Source organism: Sander vitreus, chromosome 13 (assembly GCF_031162955.1).
Source record: "Sander vitreus isolate 19-12246 chromosome 13, sanVit1, whole genome shotgun sequence".
In the NCBI taxonomy this organism is placed as follows: domain Eukaryota; kingdom Metazoa; phylum Chordata; class Actinopteri; order Perciformes; family Percidae; genus Sander; species Sander vitreus.
The window spans coordinates 24,931,778-24,953,569 of NC_135867.1; the positions used below are offsets into that span (position 1 = coordinate 24,931,778).

At 42.0% G+C, this 21,792-nt stretch overlaps 1 protein-coding gene across 2 annotated transcripts in view; it reads left to right on the plus strand.

Moving 5' to 3' along the window:
• The window catches only part of uvrag (UV radiation resistance associated gene), a 104,653-nt gene extending 83,570 nt beyond the window's left edge, over window positions 1-21,083 (plus strand). For both annotated transcript variants that reach the window (XM_078265781.1, XM_078265783.1), the window contains 2 exons: window positions 6,240-6,331; window positions 18,546-21,083. In XM_078265781.1, the coding sequence (XP_078121907.1) occupies window positions 6,240-6,331; window positions 18,546-19,371 (918 nt within the window). In that variant the 3' untranslated portion in view covers window positions 19,372-21,083. The remainder of the gene's footprint in view (window positions 1-6,239; window positions 6,332-18,545) is intronic.
• Window positions 21,084-21,792: the final 709 nt, after the last annotated feature.

Consider the following 21,792-nt stretch of genomic DNA (forward strand, 5'->3'; position numbering starts at 1 on the left):
GAAGCCAATTTGATCAATTATCCCCAAGCACCTACTGATTGGTTTGCAGTGTAAGGTTAATATATTTCATATATATATCTGAATATTAGCAACACAACTAAATTAATGACAGACTAGGTGCACAGGTTACTTAGACTGGTGCATTTAAATATATCTTCCCAGTTTAAATGAAGAACCTGTGGAGAGATTGTTTGGCACAAAGCTTTTTTTGTTATTTCTATCCAGTGCTCATGCACTGGACCTTCGTGCAAAATGAGCATAACGTGCAAGTATCGGAACATAAAGCGTCGTCCGAATGAATACTGTCTTAATGCAGTTTGGCTGCTTGTTATTATTGCGATAGAAATTAAAAAATAAATATATGTGCAATAGACATTTTATATCGTTTAGACGATATATGTCGTCACATCACCCAGCCCTAGTGGAAAGTACAGCTCAAGTGAGATGGTAAGGATCAGTTGCCATGGTAACTACCTACTACACTTTCAGTTTCAGCTGCCACGTGTTGTATTTGTTGTTATGTTTAATTTTATTTACCACGTTCAAAGTAATAGTCAATCATAGTTCTGTTATATTGTTGGGTTAAAGTAAATATACTGTATAACACAAAAACTTGTGAGGTCTGGTTTTGCAGCTGGGCCACAAAAGATAATGCCAGTGCTGTAATTCTTCTGGACGAGTCAAACTGTTTATTGAAACGTCAAAACAATAGATCAGACATAAAATCTCTGTACATGTAAATATAGTGTTGTAATGTACGTTGTAACTAACCATATCAGCCCACTGAGGTGAATGGCGTGTTTATTTCCTCAAAGCTGGACTTCGAAAAGTTGGCAACAACAAAAAAACCGACCCTGAGCTTATGTGTGGCTCACAGGGCTGTAAACAAAGATTTAAGATAATTGGATCGATGTGCCACTGTGTGAGTTGGTTATAAGAAGACAAAGAGACATAATTAGAGAATCAAAACAGGAACATGCATAAATAAATGTAACGACCACAATAATGAAGGGAGTAAAAGTTCACCTGCTGCAAACAGGAAAGTTGGCGCTTGCAGTCTAGTGTGAAGGAATCATCTGCAGGCAAATTCTTGGCTAGAGTTGCTTAATCATGAAACAAACATGAACTTTGTGTGGGGTATGTGGTTTTCATGAGCCAATCAAACAGACACCATAGATGCCCAATAACCGCTCTCACGAGAAACAGTTGTTTATTTTTTTTGTCTCACTTGAAAATGAAATGTATTAAAATCATGTATTAGAACCTGCGACAAATTGCCCATGACCTTTCCACCCATATAAGTAAAAATAAAAGTGAATGCAACATTGGTAATAGTATGGTACATGAGAATCTAACTATTATTTATAGTTTTCACTATTTCACTGGACTCATTAGCAACGTGTCAGATTTGAACAGTAATTAGATTTTTGACTACTGTACTTGTGTGTTTTTAACTTGCACAAACTAGTTAGTTGTTTGTGCAGTTTGACTGACCACTTTGTTTGACGTACAGGTCACTGAAACACTGTTAGCTTTGGCTTAATAATGAGCAGTCCAGCATGCAGACTTTAAAGCACTTCCTGGCACCATCAGTAGAAATGATGGTAGAAGTGACAGGAACTCCTCCACTAAACTGTGACAAATTAGTCCACGCAAATGTTCATAATTTGTTGCAGGATATTTTATTATGCCATAGTGTCTTTCAGCTCTTCTAATGTTTGTTTTTACAGCTTGTTATTTATTCACTGGTATGTAAGCTGTTCATGAATCAGTCATCTTAACCAGAAGAGACGCAACCCTGAAATATTGTCAGTGGCAGGTTGTCTCCCTTAGCTCCAGTTCTTTACACATAAGGTCTATGTATGGAGACTGTGTCAACCTCACGGTCTCTGCTGAAGTATCCTGTCCATGGTTTGACCAGAGGGATGGTGGAGGGAGGAACACCTGGTTAGCCCCTCTTTAACAAGCTGTCACAGGACCTAATGAGCTCCCTGATTATCTTCCCCAGGGAGTACGTAAAACCTATGTCCTCTGTAAAATAACCATTTCTATTTTTACCCCAGTGGACAAAACCCTGCTGATTATACATCTCTGGGTAATTGTCCATGATACAGGTCAGACATGCACAGAATACTCCAGAGTTTGATTTGGAGACTTTTAACCTATTGACACATGAAACGCAACGCTCTTGATGAAAATATCCTGCGTCCCAGATTTCCGTCCACTGGCCATCTCCGGTGACGATGGAAGACCACTTGTCATACAATGCCAATACCACGCAACAGTTAAACTGTTGGGATGTCTGCGCTGACAAGTGGCTCCTATAATGACCTCGTAGAATAAAAGGTGGGGAGGGGGCGCTTTGTTACCTGGGCCACCCTTCTACACCACATCATCAGCAATCAACCTCAAAATTCTCTGCAGCCCGCCCACATTTGTGGTTTAATGTGAGAGTGATTAGTACTGACAAACCCAGGGAAACAGTAATACGTGGAATAAGCCAGGCTGTGTTTGTTTAGCCTCTGTACAGAGCTCAGGGCAAACAAGCAGGTTTTGCCAAATGATGGGTGGCATGTACTGTAAACTGACTGGTTCCCGCTGGCTCGAGTCAGTTTGAGTGTGTGTTTATGTGTGGTCGTGGCTCCAGTGGATTGGCAGGCTGGGACTGTATACACTGCTGCATTCTTTGGGCTGTTACTTTATCTTTGAGATGGATGAGTTCCCATATTCTCAGATGTGATGGGTCAGTTGCCCTCATCCTCTAAACTCTCACACAGAATCATATCAAACCTTGCAGTCATACCAACTGATTACCCACTGCTGCGGAGTCTCCACAGCCCTGAGTGGGTTTTGTAGAATAGCTAAACAGGAAAGGGAGTGTCCAGACACAAAGGTGTGAGCAGCGATGGGGAGACCTGGCCAGATCCGTTTCACTATGTCATCATGTGAAAGCCCCCCCACCCATCAACTCCTCTCGCCTTTCAGCCGTTCTCAATGGGCCCTGGGAATTTCTCACCACGATCTGGTTAGCCCCATTACAAAGAACCCCGTGGCCAGCAGCTTTGAAAGCACTCTTCCATACACATAGGAACAGGCACGCAAAGGACTCCAGCAGCATTCATCACATAGATGGATGAAAGGGAAACTAGAAATGACAAGCTGTCTTAAGTGGATTGATCCTGAGCAATTTGTATGATCTGGTCTGGAGCTGTTGACATAGGAGGTTGTTTCTTGTTGCCGTGTTTGTGTAAAAATTCTCTGTGATACTCACTTTACTGGGTTGTGGAAATAATTCACCAGTTTTCGTTCGCGTTCCGTGCGACAGAAATCAATTTGCTGTGCCTTTTTTTTTCACTGCTAAAGTACACACATTGCCTCATATCAGTTACAACACACTCCCAAAGACCAGTTTGGGTTCACAGACCAGAATCTAAACCTCCCCGCTCAGCTGTTTGTTTCCATCCTACAGTCAAAACCTTCATGGCGCCGACAACTGGAAATGACACCCAGCTTCATGTCACTAAGCTGCCCCGTACATTTCTTCCTCTTTTACAACATTCTCTGTTTTCTTTCCCGCCAGCTGACACAGCCGGGTCACTAATGTGTTTCTGTTTGTCTCAAGTGAGCAGAGAAGAAGGGAGGGGGTTGATGTCTGCATATTCGACAGCCTGCGTCCAGGATATATGCCTTCCCAGGACGAAGGCCATGAGCAACACACATATATACACATACAGTGCACCCTGAGGAGAAACTTAATGCAGCTTCCACCAGGGAGGGCCAGACCACTTTATGAATCTTGATAGAGTCTGGGTCAGCTGTAGGGCTGCAGTATTCAGTCTTCCAAACTGTCTGAATGTGTTTAACACATCTCCTGACAAAGACGGTGTGAAGCAGCAGCCACCCCGTGCTGGTGGCTCTGCACTGCTGCCAACCAGACACTTAGCTCAAGTGTTGTTGGTACCCACTGGCAGAGATTTGGCAAAAGCCTGAGTGAACATGCCTGCAGGTAGAGTTTTGAATTCTTCTGTGTTGGCTTGTCGGAGGCATACATTAGGAAGAATCTTGGACCAGCCAGTAACATCCTCCTATTTTTTTTTAATTCCCCAGAGCAAGCTCCATAGTAATGCAAGCCAGTGATGTAACCAATCACTCTCTTGTCTTCACCCATATCCAGTTTCTGTATGCTGCACTTGGCAAGATCTCTTCACACGAGGAAAACAACAGGAGGCACACATACAAATGCAAACTCATGCTCTCCCTGTCTCCCAAGCACTCTGACACACAGCCGGACAATTTGACATAGGGCTCCTGTCAGACATGCAGTGTAGCTATTACACACACTTCAGAGTTCAAGCCAAGTAATGGAATTTAAAGATAGCCGTTTGTTACGCCTTATGACTGAGAATCAAAGAAAGCACACAGTATATCCAACAAACGCTGTTTACCTTTAGCTGAAGCCATAATATTTATTCTTTGCTCATATCTGATTCACGATTTCTGATTCATACTTTCTAGACCGTAACCTTGAGATTTCCATGAGATTGGGATTTTCCTTTTTTAAGCATCTGGCCACAGAACAAGCAAGCCCCCCCCTGTTGCTATGCTCTTTCTGTTTCTAAACTGGTGGTGTTATTGATCTTGGCCTACTGCTTTAAACACAATTCCGTTCAGCTGGTCCTGTGGACAGCGCAGCACCGTCATTTGGTCAGACCCTGAGGTTTACACTGAGCCATGAATGGATCTCTGTGTTGTTCTCATAGGTCTTGGACCGTTCCATCACAATCTGTGTTTGGAGGCGACACCCCTTGTCCCTCTCCCTCAATCTGAGCTTCTTTTGATAAAGTCCTCCTCTGATACTGTCATGACTGTTGTTTCTATGGCTCCCCTAACAGACACGGACCATTGAGGCCATGACACACACACACGTGCAAACAAACTAGAACATTGATACAGACATTTGAACACAATGGTACATGTCATGCACATACCGTACCGTTCATACCATACAGCTGTTCAGACAGAAGGGGTTTTGGCCAATTTATGTTGAGTAGAAATTTGACACACATGCGCATGTGGCCTGTGTGTACTCCTCCTATGCCACTCCTCTTGCCATTAGTCAGGCTTTACAAGAGCCACTATGTACTACAGCAGGGTTCTGAATGAATTACTGTACAGACATGACCACAAGAAAACATGATGTGTTTTAAGGGCTGCTGATACCCTGGAAACCATTTGTCTCCTCCTTAACTGTTGGCAACTGGAAACGTGACCTTTGCTCTCTGGGGCTCAGAGATTTATTCCTCTGTAATTCCTTTATTATTATGCCACTCATTCATTATGTGCTCATATATGAAGAAGCATTTATCCTGGGTGAGTGATGTGTCAGAGTCATGTGCACTGCATCTCTTCACCAGAAGTGTGTGTGTGTGTGTGTGTGTGTGTGTGTGTAAAAAGCAGAGTGGTTGCCGTGGCACCCAAGTGGAAACACAACACATGTCAGCTGGTGCAGGCAGTGTGTGTGACAGAGGGGCCTCAGAGATATACGCTGGACGTGCGGCATGATGCTCCTCTGCTGTTGGGTAATATAGGTTAAATAAACTCTCCGGGACAAGAGTTGGCTCGCTGTGACATCGCTCAACTGTTAGAGGAGATATTTCTGGCACCAGAGCTGGAGTTTCAAGGTGTCGCTGTTGATTTTCTTTCCCCCACTAGATTTGATTCTGTCATCATGAAATAAAGCACTGTGGTAGAAGGGAGGGAACGTTCAAGGCCAAATTTAAAAGTGGGTCTATTGAAGAGAGAGAGAGAGAGAGAGAGAGAGAGATCATGGGAGAATGTAACAGGGTTTTAATGTGCTCTCTTTGCCCCATTTCAACCAGATGTTTAACAGCGAGTTTGGTTTTTTTTGCCACCCGCATCTTATCCCGTCTTTCAACACACCTTACATATTAGCGCACATGCCTGTTATCAGGGAAGGATGCCCATTGTGTGTCCAGATGAGTAATGGTCTGATGGTGAGAGGAGAAATGTGTCATGGTAAAAGAATGTATACTTTAGACCTCTCCTGTAGGTGGTATTTCTTTCTTCTCCGAACAACATGGAGACTGTGCATACGTGTCTAAGTGATTTGCTGTAGTGCTATCCTGCCACACGCTATATGTTGGATTGTAGGATGTACCATGTGGTAAGTTGTTTGAGGTTATGGTTAATGATACGGTATGTGTTCCCTTTTCTCACAGCTGAGATATCAACATGGCTTGACCACCCCAGACCTGCAGCAGACATTACCCAACCTGAAGAACTTTCTGGAGCATGGTCTGCTGGTCCGATGGTAAGCCACTTTACGCCTCAAATATTTCTTCCAAGGTCACTGAAGCCGGGAGATGTGATAAATGTGACATATCTGGTTTTACAGTGGATTTGCTTCTATCCACCACAAGGATCAATCACTCTTTGGAACAATCACAATAGTTTCTTTTTTTTCACAAATTGACCATTTTTCTCTTTTTTCTTTTATCATATCCACATTACCTTCATTAAAACAGAAGCTATTCCTTCTGTGGTCTAATCACCCACCACATGAACAGACAACATATAATAACATCACATCGTAACACCAAACCGCGATATTCAAAATCAGACAAAGACAAAAATAGGTAGCTTATTAATTTCACCACCGGATCAACAGTCTTTATCCACTTTAATACATCATAATTTATTTATTCATAATACTTTGTATTATTAATCTGAATCTGCAAATTAAGCTATAAAATAAATGGTGAAGTAAAACGTAAAATAGGCCTACTTGAATTGAAGTGTGAAGTTAAATACTCAAAATTAAAATACTCAAACTGAATCTGAATCAGACTGCGCGGACCTCGACTGTATAATAATAATAATTCTGGTTCCTGGGAATGAGAACTGTGCAATTCTTTTCCTTTTGTATCAAGCAGCAAAAAAGTTGTAGCATGATGTGTTTGAGTTCATTTGCCTGACTGGACATTGCACATCCTGCAATCTGACAATTGAGCATGCGCACACCACAATGTTGATGTTGAAACGATATATAGTGCGGCACTAATTTGAAAGCACTTTCAGACCAGTCCTGTTTGGAATCTTTCCTCAGATACTGTTAGCATCTTGAGAAAAGACTCTACGTCTTGAAGCCTTTTCTCTCGTAAACTGAGACATGAAAGCATATCATAAATCCCACATTTATCTTTCTTGCCTATCAGTCACATCCTCAAAAATGTTGCTGTCAGATTCTTGGAAGAATGGTTTTCCTGGGCTGTTTATCATCAGTCCTCATGGCATTCTGTGTCAGCAGTAACTCCTGGTAGCTTGACAGAGGATTCTGTCCCCAGTCAGTAAAGGTGTTGGGAGATGTATTTAACTCCATTCAAGTTTACGTAAGCTGTTGGAAACTCCTGTATCTTACACTGTGATTAACTCACTCCAGAAACACTATAAACAGACTTGAAGAAACTCACTAGCATAGAAACGTTACGGCTACAAACAGGGGTGGACTGGGACCAAAATTCAGCCCTGGCACTGTAGTCACACCAGCCCACATTACCACGCAGCCCCACCCACGGACACGTGCATTCACTAATTACATTTGTGTACAGATGGTGAAATAATATAAGCAGTACCTTATGTAACAGCTTTTTAAACATTTAATGTAAGTAACAGGCAAACAATGCTTACTACTTTTTAACGAGCACACGTATTACAATTTATAATGTTTATGCCGTTTGTGCTCAGAATTGGCCTTTGGGGAACACATAAAGCAGGGGGGTCTGGTCTCCCCCAGGGAATTTTGAGGGTAAAAGACTTCAATTCCTGCATTCTGATTAATTTTTGGGCACCAATTTATGGTAACAATGTCTATATTTATGGCAAGGAAATCACAAAATTCTGGTGGCAGGTAACAATTTAAAATACTAAATATACTGGAATATTATTATATTCAGTAGTCCAGTAAGGGGGCTTTCACATCTGGGACATGGGCCGGATACGACAACACTTGACCCCAAGGTCCAGCTGTTTAATTAGCATGAACAGGGCTTTATGGTCACTTTTTTTCCCCAAGGAGCACGTTTTGCTCCCAAGTTGAAAAAATGTAGGATTGACTTACATAGGCTACTGCTTTTACTGTTAAATTGTACAATAACACAATCATGTTATGGATACAAAACGTTATGAAGTGTAATGTTTTCTATATTCTATTGATCAAAAATGATCAGTGATGTTGAGACTACAGTGTAATGGACCACCACAGTTCCTGCATACATGTGAACCGCGGATTAATTGCAGTGTAAAACGTGACGCTACATGAATGGGGCACAGCAGAAAGACGAGCAGAACGACGCTGCTTGTTCAGGGTTTTCATGTATACTCCTATAGGCCTACACTTCGCATCAGGCGTTAAAACCAACTGTACCAAAACACTGAACTGGACTACTATTTAACGCGACAATGAGACCTTTTTAACCGGTAATGAAACCGTCTCAATTTAATACTGATGCTGTCAGACGGCCGCGCGGACGGACAGCAGTCAGAGCTATGGCGGAGCTCTCTGCCCGTCAGCAGCGGCTTCTCGCTGCTGCAGCCGGTCCCCCAGAGCAAGTGCTTGTATTTTGACTGAATGTCCCAATTTGAGTAACTTCTGATTGGGTCGGTCGGCCCATCTCGGGACCAGCCCGGCCATTGCCGACTGGCCAAATGCTTAATATTTATTATTAATATTATTATTATAACCATAGTGAAAACGTGCAAGCGATAAAAACCCGTCTGTTGGCTGTCGGCCTGTGAAGACAATTTATTTGTATATTAAAAAAAATAATAATCTGACCCACATTTAAAAATAAATGGTCCGGCCCACTCTGGCATTTGCCAGAGTTGCCAGATGGCCAATCCGCCCCTGGCTACAAACAAACATTTTGTCATAAATGTATATTGTTGAATCATCAGCATAAATACAACCTTTTGCACTGTCTCGGACTAATGGAAAATCATCAGCTTCCTTGAGGTATCCCACAACTGGTAGAGTTTACACTTGGAAATCAATGTATTTTCTCTATATATTACTCTACAGGAATTGTAAAATGTACTGAGACCATCCACTGCAATCTCTTTAAGATTGTTCATATACAGTACATGTCTAGCAGATGTGGGTTTTCAAAGTAAGAACTGTTCTGACAACAGAAGTTTGGTCTGACAGCGCAGTATTCTCTAACATCGTATGGTTGTATTAAGAATCAGTCCCTCCAGAAAAACGCGAGTATGCAATCACATAATTCAATGCATAATCAGCCAAAGTTTGCATATTTATGCGGGGGCCGCATGTTTTCAAATACGTCGCACTTTCGCCTCATGAATTGCAGATTTCCACGCAAAATATGCAGGGCTTGCATGATTTCATAATCGCATAAATCTGCATAACATTGCATAAATAGCCCGCATATTCCGTCGCATGTTTTTAGAAAACGTGCCGCATAATCAAGGATTTTTGCCCACAACAATCACAAAAAAACTCCGCATTTTTCTGGAAGGACTGAAGAATTAATGCTATATACTTCACCTTTGTAATGATGTAGCACCTCTGCACATCATCAGTATCTCAACATTAAAAAAAAAAAAAGTTCTTGATGAGATTTGCAGCAGCCACTTTGTCCCGATGATGTGGAATGCTTAGATCTCTGCCTCTCTCTGTCTACAGGCTAATGGCCTGTAAGTAACCCTTCACTAAATCCTGAGAGTTGGTCTGTGTTGGACTTGAGCTCCACTGCCCTATAAAAGAGAAAGCTGTCTTTGATCTCCACTCCTCTCCCAGGGTCAGCAAAGGGGAAAATGTGTATTACACACATTAATTGAATAATCTTTTGTTTTGAAAGGAAAGAAGCCATGAAAAGCCCAAACTCTCAAATCAGCCTTCCACCGTCCCCCTCCTTAATGGGAAGTGGAAGGGCCCAAAGATAGATGAGATGAAAGCATTGGCTCGCTAAGCCTGAAGCTGTGTGTGTGTGTGTGTGTGTGTGTGTGTGTGAGTCTGTGTGTGAGAGTCTGTGTGTGTGTGAGTCTGTGTGTACGTGAACATGCATGACAGTGTTTAAAGAAGTGGAAGTGTAACAGTTCGACAGTGGCTTGCCACAGCCACACACCTTGTGCGACAATGAGCCCATAGGGACAGAAACAAAAGCTGCCCTGTACCAGCTCAGAAGTCATCAGCTGAAAATGAAGAAACTGCCTTTCTCATTAGCTCGAGCAGCACTTAGCTTCAAAAACATACATTGAAATACAATACAGAGCTCTGCTACTAAGGGTATAGATTTAGCAGCACCTTAAAGCAGCTGTACTCGACATTCAGAGCAATAATATAGCAGCAAACTAAAATGTGCCTTGTAAAGATACAGTAATGGCGTCCTGAGTCGAGAATGAAGTCACACTCCCTCTGTGTGTGTTGTAATCCGAGCTTGTCTGTTCTTCAATTTTGATAGTCGGATACATACACTTTAGTGCATGTACCGTGAAAAGAATGCAGGTATTTCATGTATTGGAGAACGGTCTGTGAGAGCCATTTGAAGTCAATCCCAGCCCGCTGTTTTCACTTTCTCTCAGTATTTTGAGTACAGCCCCTTTAAAGGAATAGTTTAACATTTAGGTAGAATGCGTATGTGCTCTTTTGCTGAGAGTTATATTAGAAGATAACTCATTTCTGTATCGTAAGTATGGCGTCGTCAGCAGCCGATTAGCTTATGTTGCCAGAAAGACTGGAAGCAGGGGAAACAATTTGCCTGGCTCTGTCTGAAAGGTTACATCCGCCCACCAAAGCGCCCAAATACACCCATAAAACCAAAACATGTTTTATATACTGTATACATTTGGGTTCTTGTACGTATTACCCAAACGAGACAAAACTTGTTAATTAGTGAGCTTTAGCTTTCAACCCTTCTTTACATTATACCAGTCATCTTGTAAATCTCATATCTAATAAATATTTTCTTTCTCAATACAGGACACTACAGCACATTTGTTATATTAGTGTCTTGCGTTTGTTTATTAATTAATTTTTCCACAGAATTATCAATATGCCCCTATATTGAAAAGCCACACTCAGACAAGCAAGCCATATTGTACTGTAGCTCCATGAATTCCATCAATTAGCATAACGGTATACTTTAGACAACAAACGAGCATGATTGGAAAATAATGCCAAACTTGATAAGAAAAAAAGGTAATAATGATAATAATTATATATATATATATATATATATAATGCTAACATCTAAGCAGAGTTACATTCAGATACAATTTCAGTCGCTGGGACCCTTCTCATGAAATATGCATGTATGAAAAAGCTGCATGGCAGCTGCAGATAATTAGCTTATAGACTGTGAGAGAGAAACTAATATGCTTCCTCCATCCCTCCTTGCCACCTCTTTCTTCCCTCCACGCTTCCAAACGAGGATGATGTGATGAAGGATATGACCATGGGCACTGTTTCCAGAACACATTTGGAAACAGTTCCTCCCTCCATATAGAACTAATTCAGCATGCATCAGCTGGATGCATGCAGCAGCGAGAGCCTTTCCCCAAGCGCCAAGACCGACACCACGGGAGCATTGCGGGTTCATCTTGGACATTTTAGACAGACCGGATGGAAAAGCTGAGTGCATGTAGGAATAAAAAGGGTACAAAGTATGTTCAGTGGGCTGTATGATGCTGGTCTGGTGAGCTGCTGATCATATCTTTATACATTTCCAAACAGTACTGTCTCAGAAACACATCATAACATGTCATGATATATACAGCCCAGCTCTGGTGAAAAATGGACAGTGTAGTTTTTTTTGTTTTGTTTTTAAATCTTGCTGAAGGATAAGAAACAGGGGAAATGGTGAATCTATAACCCAGAGGCAGACAGAGACAGTACCAGAAATAAATTCTTTGTAAACTCTACAGTCTGCTGAGATCAAAGCAAACACATTTAACATGCTGCCATTTGCCGCTGCACATCCGCTGAGGGCCTGGCAGAGTTTCACAGGGCCCTAATCCTGCTCCGGTGCCTGGAAGCAGGGCTACGTACACAGGGGAGGCAAGGTGTGGTAGAGCTCCTGGCCTGACAGATTCAACACTGCCGCTGGAGGATGTGAACCTCCTCAAAGACCCCATAGTGTGTGAAATGTAAGCAAAACCACAGTAGTCCCCCTGTGTTACATGATGTACACAAAGGGATGCAATCATACAGCTGCAGTCTAGTCAAGGATGAAAGGATATAATCTAAAATTTATATACCTAAAATAAGCATTTGCAAGGTACATTAAGCCTGACAGGAGCCCTATGGATTTACAATACTTATCATAGGCGATGTTCATTTGGAAGGATAAATCAAGGATTTTTTCTTTTTCCTTGTTCATGTGATATGAACCACTTCCTCCTTTACTATTGGGGATATTGATGTCATTTCCATTTCATTTCTCTTCCTCTTTAAACCATTTTTCTAACCAACCACGTTTCAAGTTTCATTTTTTAAAGAAAGTTACTATAATTTGATAGCTTTTTATTTTTGAAATTAAGCTTTTAAATCCTCTAAAATAAAATAAAAACTGTCATAGATCTTATTAGAACGTACACTGAAGATTAAGTACATTTTTACACTCTACAAAAAGTGAGTAGAATACTGCTTTTTTTAACAGATTAGGTTTGGTCAACAAAATAATCTTAATTTAAGACTGGTAGCAGAATAGGAAGTCACTGTGCATGAAAAAAGATATGTTGTCGTTTTTACACTTTGGTTTTTGGTGCATAGAACACAGACCTATGATGTGTTGTGTTCAGGACATGTTGTTACAGAGCCAGGCTAGCTGTTTCCCTTCTTTTCCAGTCTTCCTGTCTTTCCAGGCTAAGCTAAGCTAACTGTGCCAGGCTGTAGCTTCATATTTATTGTACACGCGCATATATATATATATATATATATATATATATATATATATATATATATATATATATATATATATATATATATATATATATAAAATTGGTTTATTTAACAGTGCACATTAATAAACATGGCTGTAAAAGTGCCAAAGTTATCCAAAAGGCTATTTTTCATCTGTAGTCCCTGGACAGATGTTACAAAGCCATCCTAAAAAAGGAAATAAGATTGAAATTTACAAAAGTGACATTATTGTTATAAACCATGCATTTACAAACAATAGTATTTCCTTTGTAATAGATGTAATACGTCCACTAATGCACCATTGAGCAGTATGCGGTGTCGATATTGTCAGCTTGTTGTTCGTGTTGCACGATCTGTGGTGATTCCCGGTCTTCAAAGGCCAGACAGTCAATAAGTCCTGCACTGTTAAGACAAAAAGAAAGTTGCTTCCACCACAGTGCATATCAAATTCTTAGTAATGTTTTCTCTTGGGGTTTCACAGGGATTCCCTGAAACCACATCAAACAGCCAAATCTTATCGGCCATTGTTGGTTTTGGCCCAAAATTGTGGCTTCCTAGCAGGATTTGGATATGAACTGGGGCGTGTTGTGAAGCATGTCGGGGGATCGGACATTGGAAAGGTCTGGCTTACGAAATTCCTGAGTTGGCCTGAAATATACCAGGTTTGACATCAGCAGTGGAAAGGAAGAGAGCAGACATTTGCAGTGTGCAGTGAAGTTGTTGTCAGGGTAGTGCAGCAGATTGGGGTACAGTGAGACTTAAGGCCTTACTCTAGGTGGTAGCTATTATTGGAGGGAACCTATCACTGTAGAGCTGTGTATCATATATTTTGAATGAGCAACAGGCCTTTTTCCCATCAGTATGATATATCAATATATTGTTATGAAGTTGTAGACCAAGTGCTAGCTGCACAGAAAATTTGAAATCTGATCCCTCTATTAGAAATCCCCATCCTTATTAATTGTGTACATAAATATGGATAGAATAATTTATTTTAATTTTCTGCATTATTGTTGTATTGTTGTTTTAAATGGGGTAGTGGTATCAGTAGAAATTGAAAGCAACAATTCACAAAGCTCAAGCCATTGCATCAGAAAGTTGAAAATATAAAAGTAAACGTTGAGGAATGCTAAAGACATTCCCAATAACATCATTACAGGGTTTCCCGCAGAAAATTTGTTAGTTAAGGTGGGGGGGGGGCTACATTTAACAACACACACACAAACACTGGCGCACACACCAGACGCCAGCCACCACGTCACTTCTGTTTACTGATAGCTAGCATTTAACTCAGGCTAATTAATTGGTTACTAAGTGGCGAATTTTGGCAGCCAGCCTTCCAAAAGAAAGCACAATGAAATTAAATGTTAACCGATCATTAACCTTTGACCGACAAGCAGGTAACGGAGTCTCAGTTCACCGTCCGGGAGGCTCTGACACACTTTCCACACTCCGTGTCCGCAGACAGCTGTAGGCTTGTACCGGATAATGTTCTGTGCATTGTCGGACACATGCAGCCACTTTCCTGAAACCGCTTGCGAGACTGACACAAGACCACAGCGGCGTGTATGTCCGAGCCTGTCTCCGCCGCCTCCACCTGCAGGTTTTCAACTGTGTGGTTTGGAATGAAAGGGAGAAAACAGGACAAAACGTCGCCAACTACGTTTTTTGTTGGCGACGTAGTTAAGGCGGCAGGTGCGTGTTGCTAAGGCGGCCGCCTTAACTACAGAGTGCTGTGGGAAACCCTGCATTACATGCACAATAACAGCTTCTGGTGGGACGCAGTATCTTAGCCTAAGAACATCAATTAATGTATGCCTAAGGGATGCCTGGCAACAGATCAGCAGTGAATATTTAAACCTATGTTTTCAACTAAACAAAGAGTCTACAGTCACACAAGCAGCACTGTGAGGCTGTACTTGAAGCACTGTGGTGCTTTGAGCTAAATGTTCACAATAACAATGCTAACATGCTAAGCCTGTATAATGTCTACCATGTTCACCACCTTAGTTCAGCGTTTTAATATGAGGTTGATGGAACTGTAATTGGTTTCTCAAGTAGCCAAAGTATTGGACACCTTTTACATTTCAACTGATGATGGTGCTAGATTAAAAGTTGAGAGATCACCATAGTCACAACAATTCATCCTGAGGGGGTCATGAATGTATGCACCAAATTATTATTATTGTTATTGAGACATTTTACTTAAAATTACAAATGTTAACTTTATGATGGCGCTTAAGGAAAGTCAGGGGATCATGTACAACAAAACATGCAATAATTAAATCCCCCTTTCAATACCATGGATATAGAGCCACTCGGCCAGCCACGCCAAAACACTTAATTATGAACTTCAATATTCAATGGAAAATAATCTCAAAATGATGTAGCACAATGTGGTGTCAACATAAAACACAGAGCTTTCAAGCCAAAGAGCGGAGTTCACTTCACGGCGAAAACAAAATACTTTCATCCAGGAAACGCTCGTTCGTTCGTCAGGAGTGTTTTAACCACGATATTTTTTCTAAACTTAACGAGGTGTCTAAACATAACTGTCATCGCTGCATGACCCTCACCTTTTCTGGCTAAACTCCACTACCACGGCCCCTGAAAGGAGCGTCATCTGGCGGTGCCTGTAGCCGGCTCACAGTCACCTGTTGGCGGCTAAACAACTGCCGCTGGTAGCCGGCGTCCCGGAGCTCTGAAACGGCTAAATACAACCAGCAACTGCTGCTCAGATTTTATCGTTCAGTCACACTATAGACTGTTCATAGACTGTGTTCATGTTACAGCGCTTTACTTCTATTTTGGTATATAATGGTCTATTGGTGAAGTAGCATTGATCACTTTGAGGGGGGGAAACATTTTGTCCTCAACGTGGATAAAAATAATTTAGCAGAGGCAGGGATATGTAAACCAGATAGGGACAAACAGACATTGCCATCCCTAGAATTTTATTCCACCCCATTAAAAAAAAAAGCACATTAAGGACGACTTGTAAGAATGATTTATGCAAGGCGAAGGACATTTCAATATGGGAACAGAGTAAATGTTTAATAACAATATGAAAAATCTCACGCAGTGCACCAAGAATGTCAACAAGAGACTGTTAGCTCATGCAATGTAAGTATTTGGCCTGTATGAGTTACAGCTTTTCCAAACAACTTTAGGAAGTGTGTCGCAGCAGTTGCATCTGCACACATGCTTACAGTGGCCGTACATGTGTAGCCTAATTTCCCACATTAAAAAACATGTCATTGATATAATAGCTAAAATGTTTCAAGAAAAAAATGTTATGACTGCCCAGAGGTTTTCTTGGCTGAAGTCCTCACCGACACACCCAGTCTTCTCTGTTACTCATAGACTGCTGCACAATTTGACACAAATAATAGCACAAATGTAGGCCAAACATAGAAACTGAGTGGAACAAAATAACATGGTCCACATACAAAATTCCTCATTATACAAAAGACTTTATTGCCAGTGTCAATACATTTGCTAGTGGTATAGATGGCCAGCTAAAATCAGACCAAATGGGTTATATTAGAGATCCAGCTGGAGGGAGGAATGGAAAAAAAATGGCTGATAATAATTAAAATCAAAGCCATCTAATCAGCCGTTGCCGTAAGGACATCAGTCAGTCAAGTTAGAAAACATAGTCACTTATTAGCTTCTTATAAATGATGCATGGAAACTTGAACTTTTCGCTTAGTACCAGTTGTCTCCAGTTTCCAAACCTGTATTGTGTTTCAAAGAGTCTGAATCACATTTTCCACTTACTTAAATGATAACAGACTTCTCATGACATCTGTCTTTCTTCCTTTCTACCGAATCAGGTTTTGAAATTTTGGACTGGCTACCAAAGAGCCCATGATGGTTTCATTTGGAAAGTCACAGATAAGTGTATGAGATGGCAAATCATTAATTCATTCATTCTTTTTCATTTGAGTCTCTCCATAAATTAAGTGTTGAAGAGCACATTGTTTCCATTTTGCCCGAAATGCTTTGCTGCAGTATTAACCATATGCTCGTTGGAGGGGCAAGCTGAAGCCAGTCGTATTAAATGATGTGTTTTGATGGACATGCGCTGCCAAGTAAAGCACAGTCCATCTCCTGTTCTGCCCACTTAATAGGAACACCCTCACACGTTCAGGTCATTACCCTATTTTCTTAACCCTGATCTTGGTTGACCATCCAACATGTATGCCTCCGAAATGTTATCCATCCAGTATTTACAGGTTGTTACCATAAGCGGTTACATACTGTACCTTCAGACCACGGATGGTTTTCATTTACTGTATCCCAGGCGCTTTGAAGTTTGACAAGTTTCTCTCTTAAAACTAGACAGGCTTCTTCACTCTTCTCAGCAGAGTGTCCTGCCTGTGAACCCTGTCAGGACCACCTCGGCAGGGTGCTGGCATGGGTCAAGGTCAGGCACCTTTTTACATGCGTTTGCTGGCGGAACTGTCCATCAGACTACGAGCTGGTACGCAAAATAAATGCATACGTCAAAGACAACTTGCCTGGTAAGTGCAAAGCAACAGGAGAAAATTTACAAGGACATCTATTATGGCTGCATGTCCAACTGAAAAAGCAGAGATTTGTCCTCAACTCGTTAACCAACACGTGAATCTCTAGAAAACAGAGAGGCCCTGCTTCACCTTTGACCCCAACAGTACAGTCCTCGGCTCCTGACATAGCGGAATGGCCATGTTAAGCAGAGCGCTAAGCAGTCCAGTGATTTAGGCCTTGGCTATCACAAGCCGGCAGTAAGGCCCTCATTTAAGTAGATTTATGGCTTCAGTACTGGGGCCAGGCGAGGTGTCCCCAGATCCCGAGTCTGTTATCTGTTATAGAAGTAAATGTCTGGCATACTTGGGTGGACGCCTGCTGCGCACTTCCAGGCATCAGAACGTAAGTGTAGTCTCACAGGATGCACAAATGTTTTCTGAATGTTGTAAGTTGGAGTGATTTACAAAGAGCTGCAGCTGTCTTTTCTCCAGGACCAGGGGAAAGGAGTTGAGCTCTTAAGGTGGAGGGGTGCGAATGAGATCAATGAAGAATCAGGTCCAAATAGAGCCTGGGTGTCTCATTCGACCCTTCAGAACGTCCCAGTCGCATGTGTTGGCTGGAGAGATTGTTGCTTACTGTAATAAATCAAATACAGTTTTAGGCTGCGTTCAAACTAGATTAGGCGCTGTGGTGAAAACGACAGTCCTTCCATTCATTTGAATATGGGTAGTCCATTTAGGCCATGGCGGTGGAGCATGCAGCAGCAGCCTGTGGCAAAAAGTAACATGTTTTGGAGAAACGCAACCAGACGTTACGCTGCAATGGCCATCCACATACCTGGCAATCAGACCTGACACAACACAACTGACACACGGAGTGTGGAAACACAAACGGGCAACACACACACACCATCGCACAACCCTGCGGCTAATTACCGCAACGCCTGTGAATGCCGTTTTGAGTTTTATCTTGATTTTATCTTCTTAATTTAATACCGTGCTTAGAAATTGTTTGATTGTCATTGCTTTTATTTATGTCCTTGCTTATTTAGTGTCTTTCTCTTTGTTCCTCACAGTGACAGACATCAGGTCTCAAGCTCCATCCCAGTGCCGACCAAGTCTCAGCTTGGTGTGTCTGCTGCCTCAGAGATAGGCTACCCCTGCCAAACCAGGTCCCCTGACCGAGGCCTGAGAAAAAGGGCAAGCTCGGAAGCCGATAAGTACAAGCCAACTCCTTCAGCCAGCTATAACGCGGCTGTGGGTGAAGAGCAGCCCCCGGTTGGCCTGGCACCGCCCTCGCCTTCACCCAAACACCTATCCTCCTCCCTTGATGCCGGCATGGCCTCACTTAACCTGGCCAAGACTACGGAGTCCAACAAGGAGGGAGAGCAGAAGGAAGAGAAGAAGGAGGGCAAGGAGACAGCTGATGAGCTGGAGAGACGCAGAAGCATTGACAGAGACTCTGAAGTAGAAAAAGAAGAAGAGACTGAGGCGCAACCGCCCACTGGCACCGTTTCGCCCAACTCTTTTACAGAGCAGGACACTGGTGAGGAAACTGTTCCAACTAGTCAGCACACAAGAGCCATGAATGGCTCTTTGGTACCAGGACAGGCGCCTGTTAGCCTGGTCCCAGAGCTGCGTTGCTCTGTGGAGCAAGCTGAGGAGATCATGGGCACAGAGGCCACAGGTTTAGGCTTGGGGTTGGGGTTAGGGCTAGCAGATGAGGCCCAGATGGAAGACTACCGCTGCATCCCTGTGGACCACGCAGTAGCTGTGGAGTGTGATGAACAGGTGCTGGGGGAGCTGGACGCCGCTGGCTTTGAGGAGTTCTCCAGACGCATCTATGCACTAAATGAGAACATGTCCAGCTTCCGCAGACCGCGCAAGAACTCTGATAAGTGAGGCAGAGGACCTAAGGAGAGAGGGAGGCACGAAAAAACTTGCACAGAGGGTTTGGACAAATACAAGGCAGGGACATGAGGACAAGGATAGGGTCCCCACTCCCTTATCACAGCATCAAAAATCATCTGAGCTATTCTGGAATAACGACCAATTTGCACTTGTAAGCATTTCCATAGTAATCTTTTAAATGGAATACAGTTAAACGTGCAAGTATCGGGACAGTAAGCTTTACTTTTATTTTTGATGGCAGCATTAATGTATTTTTTAACAATGGATGGAGCAATGAATCATCTTTCAGACATTTTTATTCACAAACTAATTTGGCCTCAGCGTTAGCAATCGCCCTCATGAAGTAGTGTCAGTTATTAGTAGTCTGTTGGTCCATGACAGGGGACCATTAATGTAAAATGACAAACTGTGTGTACAGCATGCAATAACAGCCCTTAACTCCTCGTACAAAACATAATTGTCTCAAAACTGCATTTAAGATTCACATCCACACTCAAGAGTGCAGCCTCAGTACATCAGTGTGTAAAGATCTTTCAATGCAGCAGCTTATTTGTGACATTTTATCAATTATAGAATCATTAACAAACAATAGGCGCACACATCGAGAAGTTTTATCAACATGAATCATCTTCACTAAGGACGCTGTCCCAGTACTTGCACCTTTGAGTGTACAAATAAATGTTTTAGACACTTCCCGAGCCTTCATTCAGGGTGAATGACAGTTGGTGTGTGCAGGAGGGAGGACGTGATGTGTATGCGTGTGTCGGGGCTTCACATGAGCATGCAACAGTCACACAATCACAGTTAGGTTTCAAGTAACCTCACCAATGACCTTTGGACGCGGCATGGTTTTGCCACCACAAAGTGAGGTGGGAGCCGGAAGCAGTTGCCCAATCTGAGACTCCCTAACTGTGACACATGGCATCCCCCCTCAGCAGCTCAGGCCACCCGTCATTCTCCACATGGAGTCAAAGTTCTCCTTCAGGTCTTTAGATGAGGATCAGGTGACAGGTTTGAGTGTACAGCACATGGCAGGGATACAGTGCAAATATTTTTCTGTCCAGCTCCATGTCCTCTGTTTTTTTCGTTTTATTTTTTTGAATTTTAATAAACCCCATCATTATTAACATCAATGTTAATGTTACGTCCACTGACTCTCATATTCAGTAGACCAAAAATAAAATTTTGTGTTCGTGTTCTGTTGGAATGTCTCACTCAGGCTCTACTTTAAGTGTTAATAGCAAGTGTCTCAAACCCAATGTCTGTGATTTTGTCCCGTGTCTCCATGTTCTGAATGCTTCTTGCACTGGTATTCACTGATTGCGTTATTTATGTCTCAACGATTGTGTGTGCTTTGTTTTGAAGGAGATCAATATTTAGTTTTATTTTCCCCACTCACATGGGATGTTGCTCATTAATAATGTCAAATGTTAAACTGATATAACCAGTGTCTGGGTCCTGAGGTGAACAGCTGCTTTGCATCGCCCACCAGTAAAAAGATGGACTCTCCACCGGCAGCCCACTTTGTGTTTCAGATCCAGTGCCGTGGTTGCTGACTGTTTAGAAGTATTGTATTTAAAACTAAAAGATGAACCATGTTAAATCATTTCCATAAAATGCTATACAGTTCAGTAAGTGACCATGTACAGATACTTTTGTATGGAGGGTTTCTTTTGTTATTAAAGACTTGCAGTCCAATGGCATGGATGTATGTAGTAGTGGTGTGTGATACTGCAAAATTTGGTATCGATCCGTATTTGCATACAGGCGCCAGTATCGCCGATGCCGTGCTCTGCCAACATTTGTATCGGTGTGCTCAAGTTTGACAGCAATTTAATTACAATATATGGAACATGTAGGATATGATGGTTTCAAGATGCTATGAAAATGGACAAAATTCCAATATTTCCTGGAAACCGTTAGTTTAAAACAAGTCACTCTAGTAGCTGTGTGAGGCGGTGCTGTGAGCTTAATGCTAACGTCAGCGTGCTAAAACGCTCACAATTACAATGGTAATGCAAATAAGTTATGTTTACAGTGTTAACCATCTTAGTTTATCGTGTTAGCATGCTAACATTTACTATTTAGCACGAAAGACAAGAACAGCTGAGGTTCATGGGAATATTTATAATAAATTTGCAGGTTGCAGGTCATGAAGCAAAGTACTGGACAAATACAATCTTTGACCTGATGATGGTGTAGAGGAAAAGTCAGAGGATCCCAAACGTTATTACAACTCAATTGATAAATCATTTGGTTCATGAATAGTGAGACAGTAGTCATAACATGTACATCAGAATGACCTAACGCCCATGAACATGTCAGATGTCTTTTTTTCCCCTGACTAACACTCGAAAACCTAAAGATATCCAGTTTTCTATCACAGAAGACCAGAAGCAGACAATTGAAAAA